The sequence below is a fragment of the Callorhinchus milii genome, unplaced genomic scaffold (assembly GCF_018977255.1).
Source record: "Callorhinchus milii isolate IMCB2004 unplaced genomic scaffold, IMCB_Cmil_1.0 Scaffold167, whole genome shotgun sequence".
NCBI lineage: Eukaryota > Metazoa > Chordata > Chondrichthyes > Chimaeriformes > Callorhinchidae > Callorhinchus > Callorhinchus milii.
In genome coordinates, this window is record NW_024704908.1 from 31,681 (window position 1) to 44,660 (window position 12,980).

The 12,980-nt window shown below is 53.1% G+C and overlaps 4 protein-coding genes across 5 annotated transcripts in view; 2 read left to right on the plus strand and 2 right to left on the minus strand.

Annotated features, from left to right (window-relative positions):
- LOC121851860 (RNA-binding protein 4B-like) overlaps positions 1-350 on the minus strand; it is a 4,930-nt gene extending 4,580 nt beyond the window's left edge. The window contains exon 1 of the mRNA XM_042345946.1: positions 344-350. Within this exon, the coding sequence (XP_042201880.1) occupies positions 344-350 (7 nt within the window). The remainder of the gene's footprint in view (positions 1-343) is intronic.
- Positions 351-426: 76 nt separating this feature from the next.
- ppp1r11 (protein phosphatase 1, regulatory (inhibitor) subunit 11) lies at positions 427-3,302 on the plus strand. 2 transcript variants are annotated; one of them, XM_042345944.1, is made up of 4 exons: positions 427-689; positions 1,529-1,639; positions 2,443-2,551; positions 2,994-3,264. In XM_042345944.1, exons 1-4 carry the CDS (start codon positions 636-638, stop codon positions 3,161-3,163), a joined length of 444 nt encoding a protein of 147 aa, XP_042201878.1. In that variant the 5' UTR covers positions 427-635; the 3' UTR covers positions 3,164-3,264. The 2 variants fall into 2 exon arrangements, with proteins under 2 accessions (XP_042201878.1, XP_042201879.1); XM_042345945.1 differs by lacking the exon at positions 427-689 and adding an exon at positions 1,080-1,261 and having other exon boundaries at positions 2,994-3,302.
- A 2,636-nt stretch (positions 3,303-5,938) lies between these two features.
- vars2 (valyl-tRNA synthetase 2, mitochondrial) lies at positions 5,939-11,617 on the plus strand (the record flags this gene model as incomplete). The annotated part of the gene is given in 15 exon segments (XM_042345952.1): positions 5,939-6,267; positions 6,667-6,742; positions 7,035-7,135; positions 7,480-7,601; positions 8,122-8,188; positions 8,465-8,562; positions 8,749-8,830; positions 9,084-9,203; positions 9,383-9,491; positions 9,826-9,914; positions 10,129-10,219; positions 10,479-10,606; positions 10,816-10,919; positions 11,316-11,397; positions 11,541-11,617. Coding segments are annotated over 15 exon segments (1,556 nt in total), but the record flags the coding sequence as incomplete, so codon positions are not given.
- Positions 11,618-11,748: 131 nt separating this feature from the next.
- The window catches only part of LOC103174426 (valine--tRNA ligase, mitochondrial-like), a 7,701-nt gene continuing 6,469 nt past the window's right edge, over positions 11,749-12,980 (minus strand). The window contains exon 13 of the mRNA XM_042345947.1: positions 11,749-11,835. Coding sequence (XP_042201881.1) covers positions 11,749-11,835 — 87 coding nt within the window. The remainder of the gene's footprint in view (positions 11,836-12,980) is intronic.

Here is a 12,980-nt window from a genome sequence, read left to right on the forward strand (position 1 = left end):
GGCGACGGGAAATAGCGCGGAGGACATCGCTCGCGGCAGCTTCTCTTTGTATTGTGCCCCCTTTTATCCCTCCCTCTCTCCCCTCCCTCTCTTTTCTCTCCCTCTACCTCCCCCACCCACCACCGCGCCCAGTCTGGACCCACCTCCCCTCCCCCCTGCCTGGAGCACGTGATGTTTATATATAACTATGTTTCTGGTTTGGTAGCTAATGTGTCCGGCCTCCAGCCTGTCCACAGGGTAGAGAGATTGTCACCGTGTAGAGAACCTGCAATAAAAACTATTCTACCTGACGACCCGAGTCTTCCTTTACATCAACTCTGCTCTCTGTCTGTCTGTCTCTCACTGTCCATTAGTGGGTGTCTGTCAGTCTGTTGCTCTCTCCATCAGTGTGGGTATGTCTCTCTGTGCATGTGTGTGTGTCTGACATTATTGGGCTGAGTAACTGGGCTATTATTGGGGTGAGTAACTGGGCTATTATTGGGCTGAGTAACTGGGCTATTATTGGGCTGAATAATTGGGCTATTGTTGGGCTATGGGTTGGTTATTGGGCGGGTCGTTGGGCTATTGGGCTATTATTGGGGTTGGTAACCTGGTCAGTGAGTTACTGTCATTAACTTCCGGTTTGAGGGGAATTTATGCACTTCCGGAAGCCACCGGAACCGGAAATAGAAGCCGTGAAGCTGGTGGAGGTGAGAGAAAGAGAGGGGGGGACAGAGAGAGAGAGAGAGGAGGGCGGGGGGGGCAGAGAGAGAGGGGGATAGAGAGAGGGAGGGATAGAGAGAGAGAGGGGGGGACAGAGAGGGATAGAGAGAGAGAGGAACAGAGAGAGAGGGATAGAGAGAGAGAGAGGGGGGACAGAGAGAGCGAAGGATAGTGAGAGAGAGGGGGATAGAGAGAGAGAGGGTTAGAGAGAGAGAGAGGGGGGGCAGAGAGAGAGGGGGATAGAGAGAGGGAGAGGGGGGGGACAGAGAGGGATAGAGAGAGAGAGGAACAGAGAGAGAGAGGGATAGAGAGAGAGACAGAGGGGGGATAGAGAGGAATATATATATAGAGAGAGAGGCAGAGTTTATTACAGCCACTGACCAGAGAGAGGGAGAGACAGAGACTATTACAGAAAGATAGAGAGAGAAGTAACCAGGTCAGTAACTACTCAGAGAGGTAACTAACCACAGAGACCTTACTATAGTCAGTGATAACAGACAGGGACTTACCCAGTAACCAGAGAGATTCATCAGTGCTACTAATCACAGTCATCAACCAGGTAACTAACCAGGTCAGGGTCACTAACCTGTGTCTCTGTGTCTTGTCACTGTGTGTGTCCATCACTGGGTGCGTGTGTGTGTCTATCACTGTGTGTATGTCTGTCACTGTGAGAGTGTTGTGTGTCTCTCTCTCACTGTGTGTGTTGTGTCTCTCTTTCACTCTGTGTGTGTGTGTTTGTTTCCCTTTCACTCTGTGTGTGTTTGTGTGTGTGTCTCTCACTCTGTGTGTGTCTGTCTGTCTCTCTCACTGTGTCTGTGTGTTACAGACGCTCTTGCTGTCTGAGGTGATGGAACACGAGGCTGATCATAGCACAATGTCCGACACAGCCGGAGCCTCCTGTACAGTGACCGAGACTGTAGCCAGTCAGCCTGACACTGTGAGTACCCCTTCATTAATACCCTCTCATTAATACAACAACAATACATTTGTGTAGTGCCTTTCACGTTGGGAGGATGTCCGGGGGGGGAAGGATGGTGATCAAAGGCACCGTTGAAGAGGAGGATCTTGAGATGGGTCTTGAAGGAGGCAAGGAAGGGGAAAAGGTAGAGGGACTGCGGGATGGAGGCAGTGGGTGAAGGCCCGCCCACCAATGGTGGGGCAAATGAGGCAGAGGGACTGTGGGAATGGAGCTGGGCTGGGTGGGGAACGTGAAGCAGGCCAGAGCCCGCTGAGCAGAGGGAGCGGACAGGTTGGTAGGGGGTTAGGAGATTGCAGAGGTCGGGGGGAGCAAGACCATGGAGGGCTTTGAAGGTAAGGCCCAGACCTTGGAACTGTATCCTCTGTGTGATGGGAAGCCAGTAGAGTCGGGCGAGGATGGGGGTGATGGGGTCACGGTGCGGGAGAGGACACGGGCTGCAGAATTCTGGATGATCTGCAGCCTATGGAGCACGGAGTTGCGGAGGCCGATAAGCAGGAAGTTTGCTTAGTTGAGCCTCGATGTAATGAAGGCGTGGATGAGGGTCTCCGGGGGCCTGTCGAGGCAGTCACGGAGCCGGGCGATGTTGCAGAGGTGGGGAAGGTAGAGCGGGTCAATGGCACAGACAGTGGGGTAGAAAGGACAGTTGAGGGTCATGCAAGACCTCCTCGCTACCCCATCAGTGAAGCTGTGAGAGTCTCATCAATCACTTGGATCAATACCTCGTCACCAGGATCAATAGGGCTCTGTGTCGCCTCCCACAGGAAACCCGCAGTATTACGCTGCGTCTGAGGAAAAGGAAAACGGACAAGAAGGTGGAGTGGAGCAGCGACACTGTGGACAACGAGAACCTCGGCCGTCGCTCGTCCAAGTGTGAGGATCTCTCTCTCTTTCTCGGTCCCTCCCTCTCTGTGCGTGTGTGTGTCTCTCTCTCTCTGTCTCTCTCTCTTTGTCCATGTGTCTCACTCCCTCTCTCACTCACTATCCCTCTCTCTCTCTCTCTCTCTCTCTCACTAACCTCTCTCTCTCTCACTAACCTCTCTCTATCTTTCACTAACCTCTCTTTCTCTCTCACTAGCCTCTCTATCTCTCTCACTAACCTCTCTCTATCTCTCTCACTAACCTCTGTCTCTCTATCTCTCTCTCACTAACCTCTCTCTCTCTCTATCTCTCTCACTAACCTCTCTCTCTCTCTATCTCTCACTCACTAACCTCTCTCTCTCTATCTCTCTCTCACTAACCTCTCTCTCTCTATCTCTCGCTCACTAACCTCTCTCTCTCTCTATCTCTCGCTCACTAACCTCTCTCTCTCTAGGCTGCTGTGTGTATAACAAGGCCCGTGTGTTTGGCGAGAGCTCCTCAGAGAGTGAGGACGACGATGATGAAGATGACGATGGCTGTGGAAACGCACATTGTATCCGGGGGCACAAGAAGCCTTCGGGAGGAGGGGCGGAGCTCAGCCCTGAGCCCCGCCCCCAACACTGAGGGGGCGTGGTCAGCCCAGGGCACTGATGGGCTCAGGGGCGGAGCTTGGACCATAGCCCCGCCCATGACACAGAGGTATTGGTATGCCCCGCCCCCTCCCCCACAGCCCCGCCCCCTCCCCTGCAGCCCTGCCCTCTGGGACGGAGCCAGTCAGGTCATTGGCTGTGGTCGAGCTGTTGTGTTGTGGTCACTGAGCTGCTCATTGGTGACCCGCTGATACATTGGGGCGGGGCTGAGTGGTGGGTGGGGCATGACAAGTGGGCGGGGCTCCAGCGATGGGCAGAGCATGAGCGAAAGGCAGGGCATGGGGATAGGGGCGGAGCATGCAGAAAGTACCCAGAGAGATGTGACAGAGAGAGAGAGAGTGAGTGACCGGTCAGTCAGACAGACACAGAGAGAGAGTGTGACAGAGAGAGAGAGTGACCCTCAGTCAGACAGACAGAGAGAGAGAGAGTGTGAGAGAGAGAGAGAGAGTGACCCTCAGTCAGACAGACACACAGAGAGAGAGGCCCTCGGTCAGACAGACAGGGAGAGAGTGACAGAGAGAGAGAGAATAACCGGTCAGTCAGTCATACAGACAGACACAGAGAGAGTGTGCGACAGGGAGAGAGAGAGTGACCCTCAGTCAGACAGACACAGAGAGAGAGTGAGAGAGAGAGAGTGACCCTCAGTCAGACAGACACAGAGAGATAGAGAGAGAGAGGCCCTCAGTCAGTCAGACAGACAGAGAGAGAGAGAGTGTGACAGAGAGAGAGAGAATGATCGGTCAGTCATACAGACAGAGAGTGTGTGACTGGAGAAAAAGTGAGAGGAGACCTGCGAGAGACCTATCTCGCAAAGTGACCTGTCAGAGAGCGTGTCTATGCCTGTGTTACGCGGGGAATGTTATACCCTCTGTGTGTGCGTGCGTGTGTGTGTGACGTGCGTCTGTGTGTGATGTGTTTGTGTTGGGGGGGGTGGGGGGAGCTGTATAATTACTGTTATTCTCTTGACAATTAAAAATAAAATGCTGGTTCTGAATATGGAGCACGGGAAATGTTTGTGAGCGCACGAGATTGAGCGCATGCAAGTGATCGAGGGCGAGAGTGAGCCCTCACACGTGCGGGCGGGTCTTCCCATCACCGTTCACTACTCGCAGGCAAGAGAAGATTGTGAGCAAAACTGGGGTGGCCACATTTTATAAAGCAAATCTGGGAACATGTATAAACATAATAATATCGCCCACAAAACATACAGTCACTACACTTTATTACATATAATAATAATCCTTGCATTTGATATAGCGCTGTTCACGTCGGGAGGACGTCCCAAAGCGCTTCACAGAACACACTGTAAAGTGAATTGACTGTATATTTGTGGGCGAACGCGGCAGCCAATTGCGCACAGCAATGTCCCACAAACAGTCGTGGATTGAAAATGACCAATTTATTATTGTTTTGGGTTTTGGAGGATTATTATTAGGCTCTGTGTGGAGTAAGGAAACTTGCCCGAGGTTTCGCCCTCTGCCTGGAATTGAACTCAGGTCTCTCACTCGCATATTCCACATATAAGGAATGACACTGTGTGTGTGTATATATAAACAATGCCAATGTGTATAAGGAGTGACTGTGTGACAATATCTATAACATTTTCAGATATAAACTGAGATGTTGTTGTAATAAACTTTGGGCTCAGACTCGGCTCTGCGCCTGCGCAGCTCCCTCGGCCCGGGCTGTGTGCGCATGCGCAAGATGGCGGCGCCCATGGAGAGAGAATGTCAGAAAGAGGGATAGAGAGAGAGAGGGATAGAGAGAGAGAGGAATAGAGAGAGAGGGATAGAGAGAGAGGAATAGAGAGAGAGAGCGATAGAGAGGGATAGAGAGAGAGAGGATAGAGAGAGAGAGGGAATAGAGAGAGAGGGATAGAGAGAGAGAGGGAATAGAGAGAGAGGGATAGAGAGAGAGAGAGGGATAGAAAGAGAGAGCGATAGAGAGGGATATAGAGAGAGAGGGATAGAGAGAGAGAGGAATAGAGAGAGAGAGCGATAGAGAGAGAGAGGAATAGAGAGAGAGAGCGATAGAGAGGGATATAGAGAGAGAGGGATAGAGAGAGAGAGCGATAGAGAGGGATATAGAGAGAGAGGGAATAGAGAGAGAGGGATAGAGAGAGAGAGGGAATAGAGAGAGAGGGATAGAGAGAGAGAGGGATAGAGAGAGAGAGGAATAGAGAGAGGGATAGAGAGAGAGAGGAATAGAGAGAGAGAGCGATAGAGAGGGATATAGAGAGAGAGGGATAGAGAGAGAGAGGGAATAGAGAGAGAGGGATAGAGAGAGAGAGGGATAGAGAGAGAGGAATAGAGAGAGAGAGGGATAGAGAGAGAGAGAGGAATGGAGAGAGAGGGATATAGAGAGAGAGGGATAGAGAGAGAGAGGAATAGAGAGAGAGAGGGATAGAGAGAGAGAGAATAGAGAGAGGGATAGAGAGAGAGAGGAATGGAGAGAGAGGGATAGAGAGAGAGAGGTAACAGTGACAGAGAGGGATAGAGAGAGAGGGATAGAGAGAGAGAGGAATAGAGAGAGAGGGATAGAGAGAGAGAGGAATGGAGAGAGAGGGATAGAGAGAGAGAGGGATAGAGAGAGAGAGGGATAGAGAGAGAGAGGAATGGAGAGAGAGGGATAGAGAGAGAGAGGTAACAGTGACAGAGAGGGATAGAGAGAGAGAGAGGGATAGAGAGAGAGGGATAGAGAGAGAGAGGGATAGAGAGAGAGGGCGATAGAGAGGGATAGAGAAAGACAGAGAGGGATAGAGAGAGAGAGGTAACAGTGACAGAGACTGTCTCATTACAGGGTCTGTGTCTGGTCACCTCGGTTAGAGTGAGGTGGGGGGGGTGTTGGGGGTCTTTGGGCCGGGGTGGGATGTTGCTGTCGGGCTGTGTGCGTCGGGGGGAGAGGTGTCTCCAGGGGGCCTGGCAGCGACACTGCAGCGGGGGGTCTGGGGGCCAGACTGAACCCCCCTCGGGGACCGCGGCCTCCAGCCGGCTCCGCAACAGAGCAGCCAAACAGCAGCGGAGAGAACAGAGGCTGCAGGACATCGAGGCCAGAGCCGGTGTGAACGCAGAGCAGGAGGTGAGTGAGTGAGTGATCGAGCGGTGGGAGCTGGTGGGGTGGGGGGGGGGGAGAGAAAATAACCTCCTTCAGATGAGACGTCAAACCTTGCTCTCTCCTTCCCTCTCCCCCCGTCTGTGCCCTGTTCAGGGCAGATGTTAACGATTTTGGGGAAAAAAGAAGGGACTTTCTCTCTCCCCTCCGCCCCCGGTGTCCTGACTGATGAATCCCACCCCCCCACCCCCAGATAAAATTGATCGTTCACCTCATGGCTGTTCGTGGAGACGTCGCTGTGTGCAAAACAGGGGCTGCCCACCAAACACACAGTCACTACACTTGACGGTGTATAGTGTAAAGCTGCGGGGTGGGTGGGGGCTGTGCGAGAAGTGGGGGGCGCTCAGGTCTGTGTGATTTTTCCAGGTTAAGGAGAAAGGTCACTGGTCACATAAGGATGTGCTCGTTTACACACAGAAAACCCAACCTGGAGAGAAGAAAGGTGAGACCCCCCTCGACATACATACACACTGACAAATACACCCTCTCTGTACAGACACCTCAGTCTCTCTCTCTCTCTCTGTACAGACACCTCAGTCTCTCTCTCTTTCTCTGTACAGACACCTCAGTCTCTCTCTCTGTACAGACACCTCAATCTCTCTCTCTTTCTCTGTACAGACACCTCAGTCTCTCTCTCTGTACAGACACCTCAGTCTCTCTCTCTCTCTGTACAGACACCTCAGTCTCTCTCTCTCGCTCTGTACAGACACCTCAGTCTCTCTCTCTCTGTACAGACACCTCAGGCCCTCTCCCTGCTGCCTACAGTCCGGGGTACGTGGAAGCCACCTGGTATCCCTGGTGGGAGAAACAGGGATTTTTCCGGCCGGAATATCATGTGAGTAAATCCTGGGCATAGAACACGCGTGTTACAGGCATGTGTCTGCCTGAGGCTGACTGTGAATCTCACGCGTGTTATAGGGGGTGTGATATTTGTGTTACGGGCAGTGTTGCATGTGTGTTACAGGTGTGCTACATGTGTGTTGGGTGTGACACGTGTGTTATAGGCAGTGTGTGTGTTAGAGGTGTGTGGCATGTGTGTTATAGGCAGTGCGACACGTGTGTTATAGACGTGTTACACCTATACTACGGGCGGTGTTACATGTATGTTATAGACGTGTTACACATACACTGCGGGCAGTGTTACATGTGTGTTATAGACGTGTAACACGTGTGTTACAGGCACAGATGAAACACGCCCGGAATGAGACATTCTCGCTGTGTTTTCCTCCCCCCAACGTCACGGGATCCCTTCACCTCGGCCATGCTCTGACAGCAGCCCTGCAGGACGCCAGGGTCCGGTGGTGAGAGGAGGGGGTGAGGGAGAGATACAGGGCGAGGAGGGCATGCGGGGGGAGGCAGTGAGGGTGTGTGTGAGGGGGGAGGGGGTGTGAGGGGGACGGTGTATGAGGGTGTGTGGGAGGGGGAGGGTTTGTGTGAAGGAGGGTGTGTGTGAGGGAGGGTGTGTGAGGGAGGGTGTGTGTGGGAGGGTGTGTGAAGGAGGGTGTGTGAGGGAGGGTGTGTGTGTAGGAGGGTGTGTGTGGGAGGGTGTGTGGGAGAGGGAGGGTGTGTGTGAGGGGGGAGGGTGTGTGAGGGGGACGGTGTATGAGGGTGTGTGGGAGGGGGAGGGTTTGTGTGAGGGAGGGTTTGTGTGAGCGAGGGTGTGTGAGGGAGGGTGTGTGAAGGAGGGTGTGTGAGGGAGGGTTTGTGAGGGAGGGTGTGTGTGTAGGAGGGTGTGTGTGGGAGGGTGTGTGGGAGGGGGAGGGTGTGTGTGAGTGGGAGGGTGTGTGAGGGTGAGTGTAATACTGTTATGTACTGTTACAGGAGGAGAATGCAGGGACACAAAGTGCTGTGGATTCCAGGCTGTGATCATGCGGGAATCGCAACCCAGGTTCATACACCAGATCTTACACCTCACAACCCAACCTCTGTCTGTCTCACACTCACACACTCTCAACACAACCTCTGTCTGTCTCTCACTCACACACTCACAACACAAGCTCTGTCTGTCTCACACTCACAACACAAGCTTCGTCTCTCACACTCACAACACAAGCTCCGTCTCTCACACTCACACCTCACTGACACAAACTCTCTCTCACACGCACACACATATACATACCTCACACTGTGTCTGTGTGTGTCTCTCTTTCACTCTCTCGGGCAGGTGGTGGTGGAGAGGCAGTTATGGAAGGACCAAGGGCTGCGAAGGGAGGAAATGTCTCGCGAAGAGTTTGTGTCAGAAGTCTGGCGCTGGAAAGCGGAGTGAGTAACAGAAAGAGAGAGGGAGAGTGAGTAACAGAGAGAAAGAGAGAAAGTGAGTGTGTGAGAGAGAGACTGGGAGAGAGAGTGTGTGAGCGACTGAGAAAAAATGTGTATGTGAGAGAGAGAGATAGAGTGAGAGAGACTGAGAGAGAGATGTGTTAATGATAGTGTTAATGATGATGACAGGAAAGGGGATGAAATCTACCATCAGCTGCGGAGACTGGGAGCCTCGCTAGACTGGGAGCGAAGCTGCTTCACACTGGACCCTGTGAGTGACAACAACAAGAACTACAGTAACTCTTACACACACTCTCTGTCTCTGTCTCACACACATTCACAGTCTCACACACACACACAGTCTCACACACACACACACACACTGTCTCTGTCTCATTCACACTCTCTGTCTCTCTCTCACACACAGAGATACTTAAAAACATTGACGGAGGGCTTTGTGAGGTTACACGTGGGAGGCTGTATTTACCTCTCTCTCTCTCTCTCTCTCTCTCTCTGTGTTACAGAGATATTCGGAGGCAGTGACGGAGGGCTTTGTGAGGTTACACGAGGGAGGCTGTGTTTACCGGGATCAGGGGCTTGTAAACTGGTCGTGTGCTTTACGTTCCACCATCTCTGACATCGAGGTTTGTCTGTCACTGACCCCACGTGGGGCTGTTCCTGACCTGGGCACTGTGTGTGTGTGTTTGTGTGTGGGACAGGCTGAGTGTGTGTGTGTGTGTTTCACTGTGCATGTCTCACTGTGTGTTTGTGTGTCTCACTGTATGTCTCTCACTGTGTGTGTGTGTGTGTGTGTGTCTCTCAGGTACAGAGCCGTTCAGTGAAAGGAATCACTCACCTCTCGGTCCCGGGTCACAGTCACCTCATCCCCTTCGGCCAAATCTTCCTGATCAGCTTCGTCACCGAGGATCTGGGTAAGTCGGTCTCTCTCACTCACTCACTCCCTCTCACTTTCTCTCTCTCTCAGTCTCTCTCTCACACTCTCTCTCACTCTCTCTCTTACTCACTCTCATTCTCTCTCACACTCTCTCTCTCAAACTCGCTCTCTTTCACACTCTCTCACACTCTCTTACACACTCTCTCTCTCACACTCTCACTCACTCCCTCACTCCCTCACTCTCTCTTTCACACTCTCACTCTCTTGCTGTCTTTCACACTCGCTCTGGCTCTCTTTCACACTCTCTCTCTCTCTCACACTCTCTCTCACTCTCTCTCACACTCGCGCGCTCTCTCTCTTGCTCTCTCTAGAGGATGAGGTGGTTGTGGCGACGACGAGGCCGGAGACAATGTTCGGAGACGTTGCCATCGCGGTTCATCCTGAAGATCAGCGTTACATAGTGAGTCCACACTCACAGTCACCCTCACACTCAGTTACACACTCACACACAAACACTCAACACTCACACACCCTCACACTCACTTACACACTCACACACAGACAGAGACAAACACAACACACAGACACACATACACAGATACACACAAACACAGATGCACACAGACACACACACAGACACACGTGGCTGAGCTGACGTATCTCCTCTCCCGCAGCACCTTCATGGCTCCCGATTCCGACACCCGTTCAACAGCCGCCTCCTCCCCCTCCTCACAGACACCAGTATCCAGCCCGAGCTCGGCACCGGTGAGCAACACGCACACACTGGGCGGGGGGGTGAGGGGGTGGTGCATGTAACACAATGTAATACAGGCGTCTGTCTGTCTGAGTGTGTGCTGAGTGTGTGCGTGTGTCTGTGTCTATCTGTGTGTGTGTCTGTCTGTGTGTGCGTCTGTCTGTCTGTGTGTGTACATATTTCTGTGTGTCTGTGAGTGTGTGTGTCTGTGTCTGTGTGTGTGTCTGTGTGCGCGTGCGTCTGTGTATGCATAAACACTCTCTCTCTCAGGGGCAGTGAAGGTGACACCAGCTCACGATCACACAGATTACCATCTCGCTCTCCGTCACTCACTCCCCATAATCCATATCTTCAACCAGGACGGCACCATGAACAGTCACTGTGACTCCTGGCTCCAGGTCAGTGTGTCTGTGTCACTCTCTCTGTCTCTCACACTCACTCTGTCTCACACTCTCTCTGTCTCTCACTCTCTCTCTCTGTCTCTCACACTCTCGCTCTATCTCTCACACTCTCTCGCTCTGTCTCACACACTCTCTCTGTCTCTCACACTTTCTCGCTCTGTCTTTCACACTCTCTCTGTCTCACACACTCTCTCTCTCTCACTCAGGGGCAGCCCAGGTTTGATGCTCGGCGGCTGATTCTGGAGGCTCTGATGGAGCGAGGTTTACACCGCGGCTCAGAGGAGCACAGCCTGGTGCTGCCCGTCTGCAGGTCAGGGCTGGGAGCTGTCTGTCTGTCTGTCTGTCTGTCTGTCTGTCTGTCTGTCTGTCTGCCTGCCTGCCTGCCTGCCTGCCTGCCTGCCTGCCTGCCTGCCTGCCTGCCTGCCTGCCTGCCTGCCTGCCTGCCTGCCTGCCTGCCTGCCTGCCTGCCTGCCTGCCTGCCTGCCTGCCTGCCTGCCTGCCTGCCTGCCTGCCTGCCTGCCTGCCTGCCTGCCTGCCTGCCTGCCTGTCTGTCTGTCTGTCTGTCTGTCTGTCTCACTGTGTGTGTGTCTCTGTCACTCTCTCTGCCCCTCTCCCTCGGTCTCTTTGTGACTCCCTCTCTTTCCCCTCCGCACCACCCCCTCTCTCTCTCTCTCTCTCACACACTCTCTCCATCTCCACCCTGCAGCCGTACAGGGGATATAATCGAGCCTTTCCTGAGGAGCCAGTGGTTTGTTCGATGTAAAAAAATGGCGACACAAGCGATAGCGGTGAGTGTCTGCCTGTCTGCCTGTCTGTCTGTCTCACTCTCTTGCACTCACACTCTCTCACACGCTCACACAATCACTCTCTCTGTCTCTCTCACACACACACAGACTCACATACTCTGTCTCACACACACTCTCTCTCTCAGGCTGTGGACTCTGGGAGATTGTGTTTCACTCCGAGTTTCCATCAAAAGACGTGGAAAACCTGGCTCAGTGACATCAGGTCAGTGGGACCCCACGTGTGGCTGTGTTACAGTGATTGGTGTGTGACTAGAATGTGACTGGCATGTGACTGACATGTGCTTGCGTTACAGTGACTGACGTGTGACCCCACACAGACACTTGTAGCTGATCTCAGGCTGTGTTGCTGCTGTCAGGGATGGAGCCTGAGGCTGAGAGACGCTGATCAACACCCAACAACTCCGCACGAAGACATCGGATCTGTAACATACACACAGTCAGCCTGACACACACACACAGCCTGACACACACACACACACACACAGCCTGACACACACACACACAGCCTGACACACACACACACAGCCTGACACCACACACACACACAGCCTGACACACACACACAGCCTGACACACACACACACACACACAGCCTGACACACACACACACACACACACAGTAACACAGCCTGACACACACACACACACACACACAGCCTGACACACACACACAGCCTGACACACACACACAGCCTGACACACACACACAGCCTGACACACACACACACACAGCCTGACACACACACACACAGCCTGACACACACACACAGCCTGACACACACACACACACACAGCCTGACACACACACACACACACACACACAGCCTGACACACACACACACACACACACACACACACAGCCTGACACACACACACACACACACACACACACACAGTCAGCCTGACACACACACACACACACACACACACACAGCCTGACACACACACACAGCCTGACACACACACACAGCCTGACACACACACACAGCCTGACACACACACACACACACACAGCCTGACACACACACACACACACACACACAGCCTGACACACACACACACACACACACACAGCCTGACACACACACACACACACACACACAGCCTGACACACACACACACACACAGCCTGACACAACACACACACACACACACAGCCTGACACACACACACACACACAGCCTGACACACACACACACACACACACACAGCCTGACACACACACACACACACACACACAGCCTGACACACACACACACACACAGCCTGACACACACACACACCACACACACACAGCCTGACACACACACACACACACACACAACAGCCTGACACACACACACACACACACAGCCTGACACACACACACACACACACAGCCTGACACACACACACACACACAGCCTGACACACACACACAGCCTGACACACACACACAGCCTGACACACACACACACACACACACACACACGCCTGACACACACACACACACACACACACACAGCCTGACACACACACACACAACCTGACACACACACACACAGCCTGACACACACACACCACAA

Bases quoted from the DNA above. Each gene is read 5' to 3' on its own strand.
- ppp1r11 (XM_042345944.1), top strand. From the start codon at position 636: ATGCACTTCCGGAAGCCACCGGAACCGGAAATAGAAGCCGTGAAGCTG. The intron at 690-1,528 runs GTGAGAGAAAGA...TGTGTGTTACAG, and splicing joins AAGCCGTGAAGCTGGTGGAG to ACGCTCTTGCTGTCTGAGGT. The intron at 1,640-2,442 runs GTGAGTACCCCT...CGCCTCCCACAG, and splicing joins TAGCCAGTCAGCCTGACACT to GAAACCCGCAGTATTACGCT.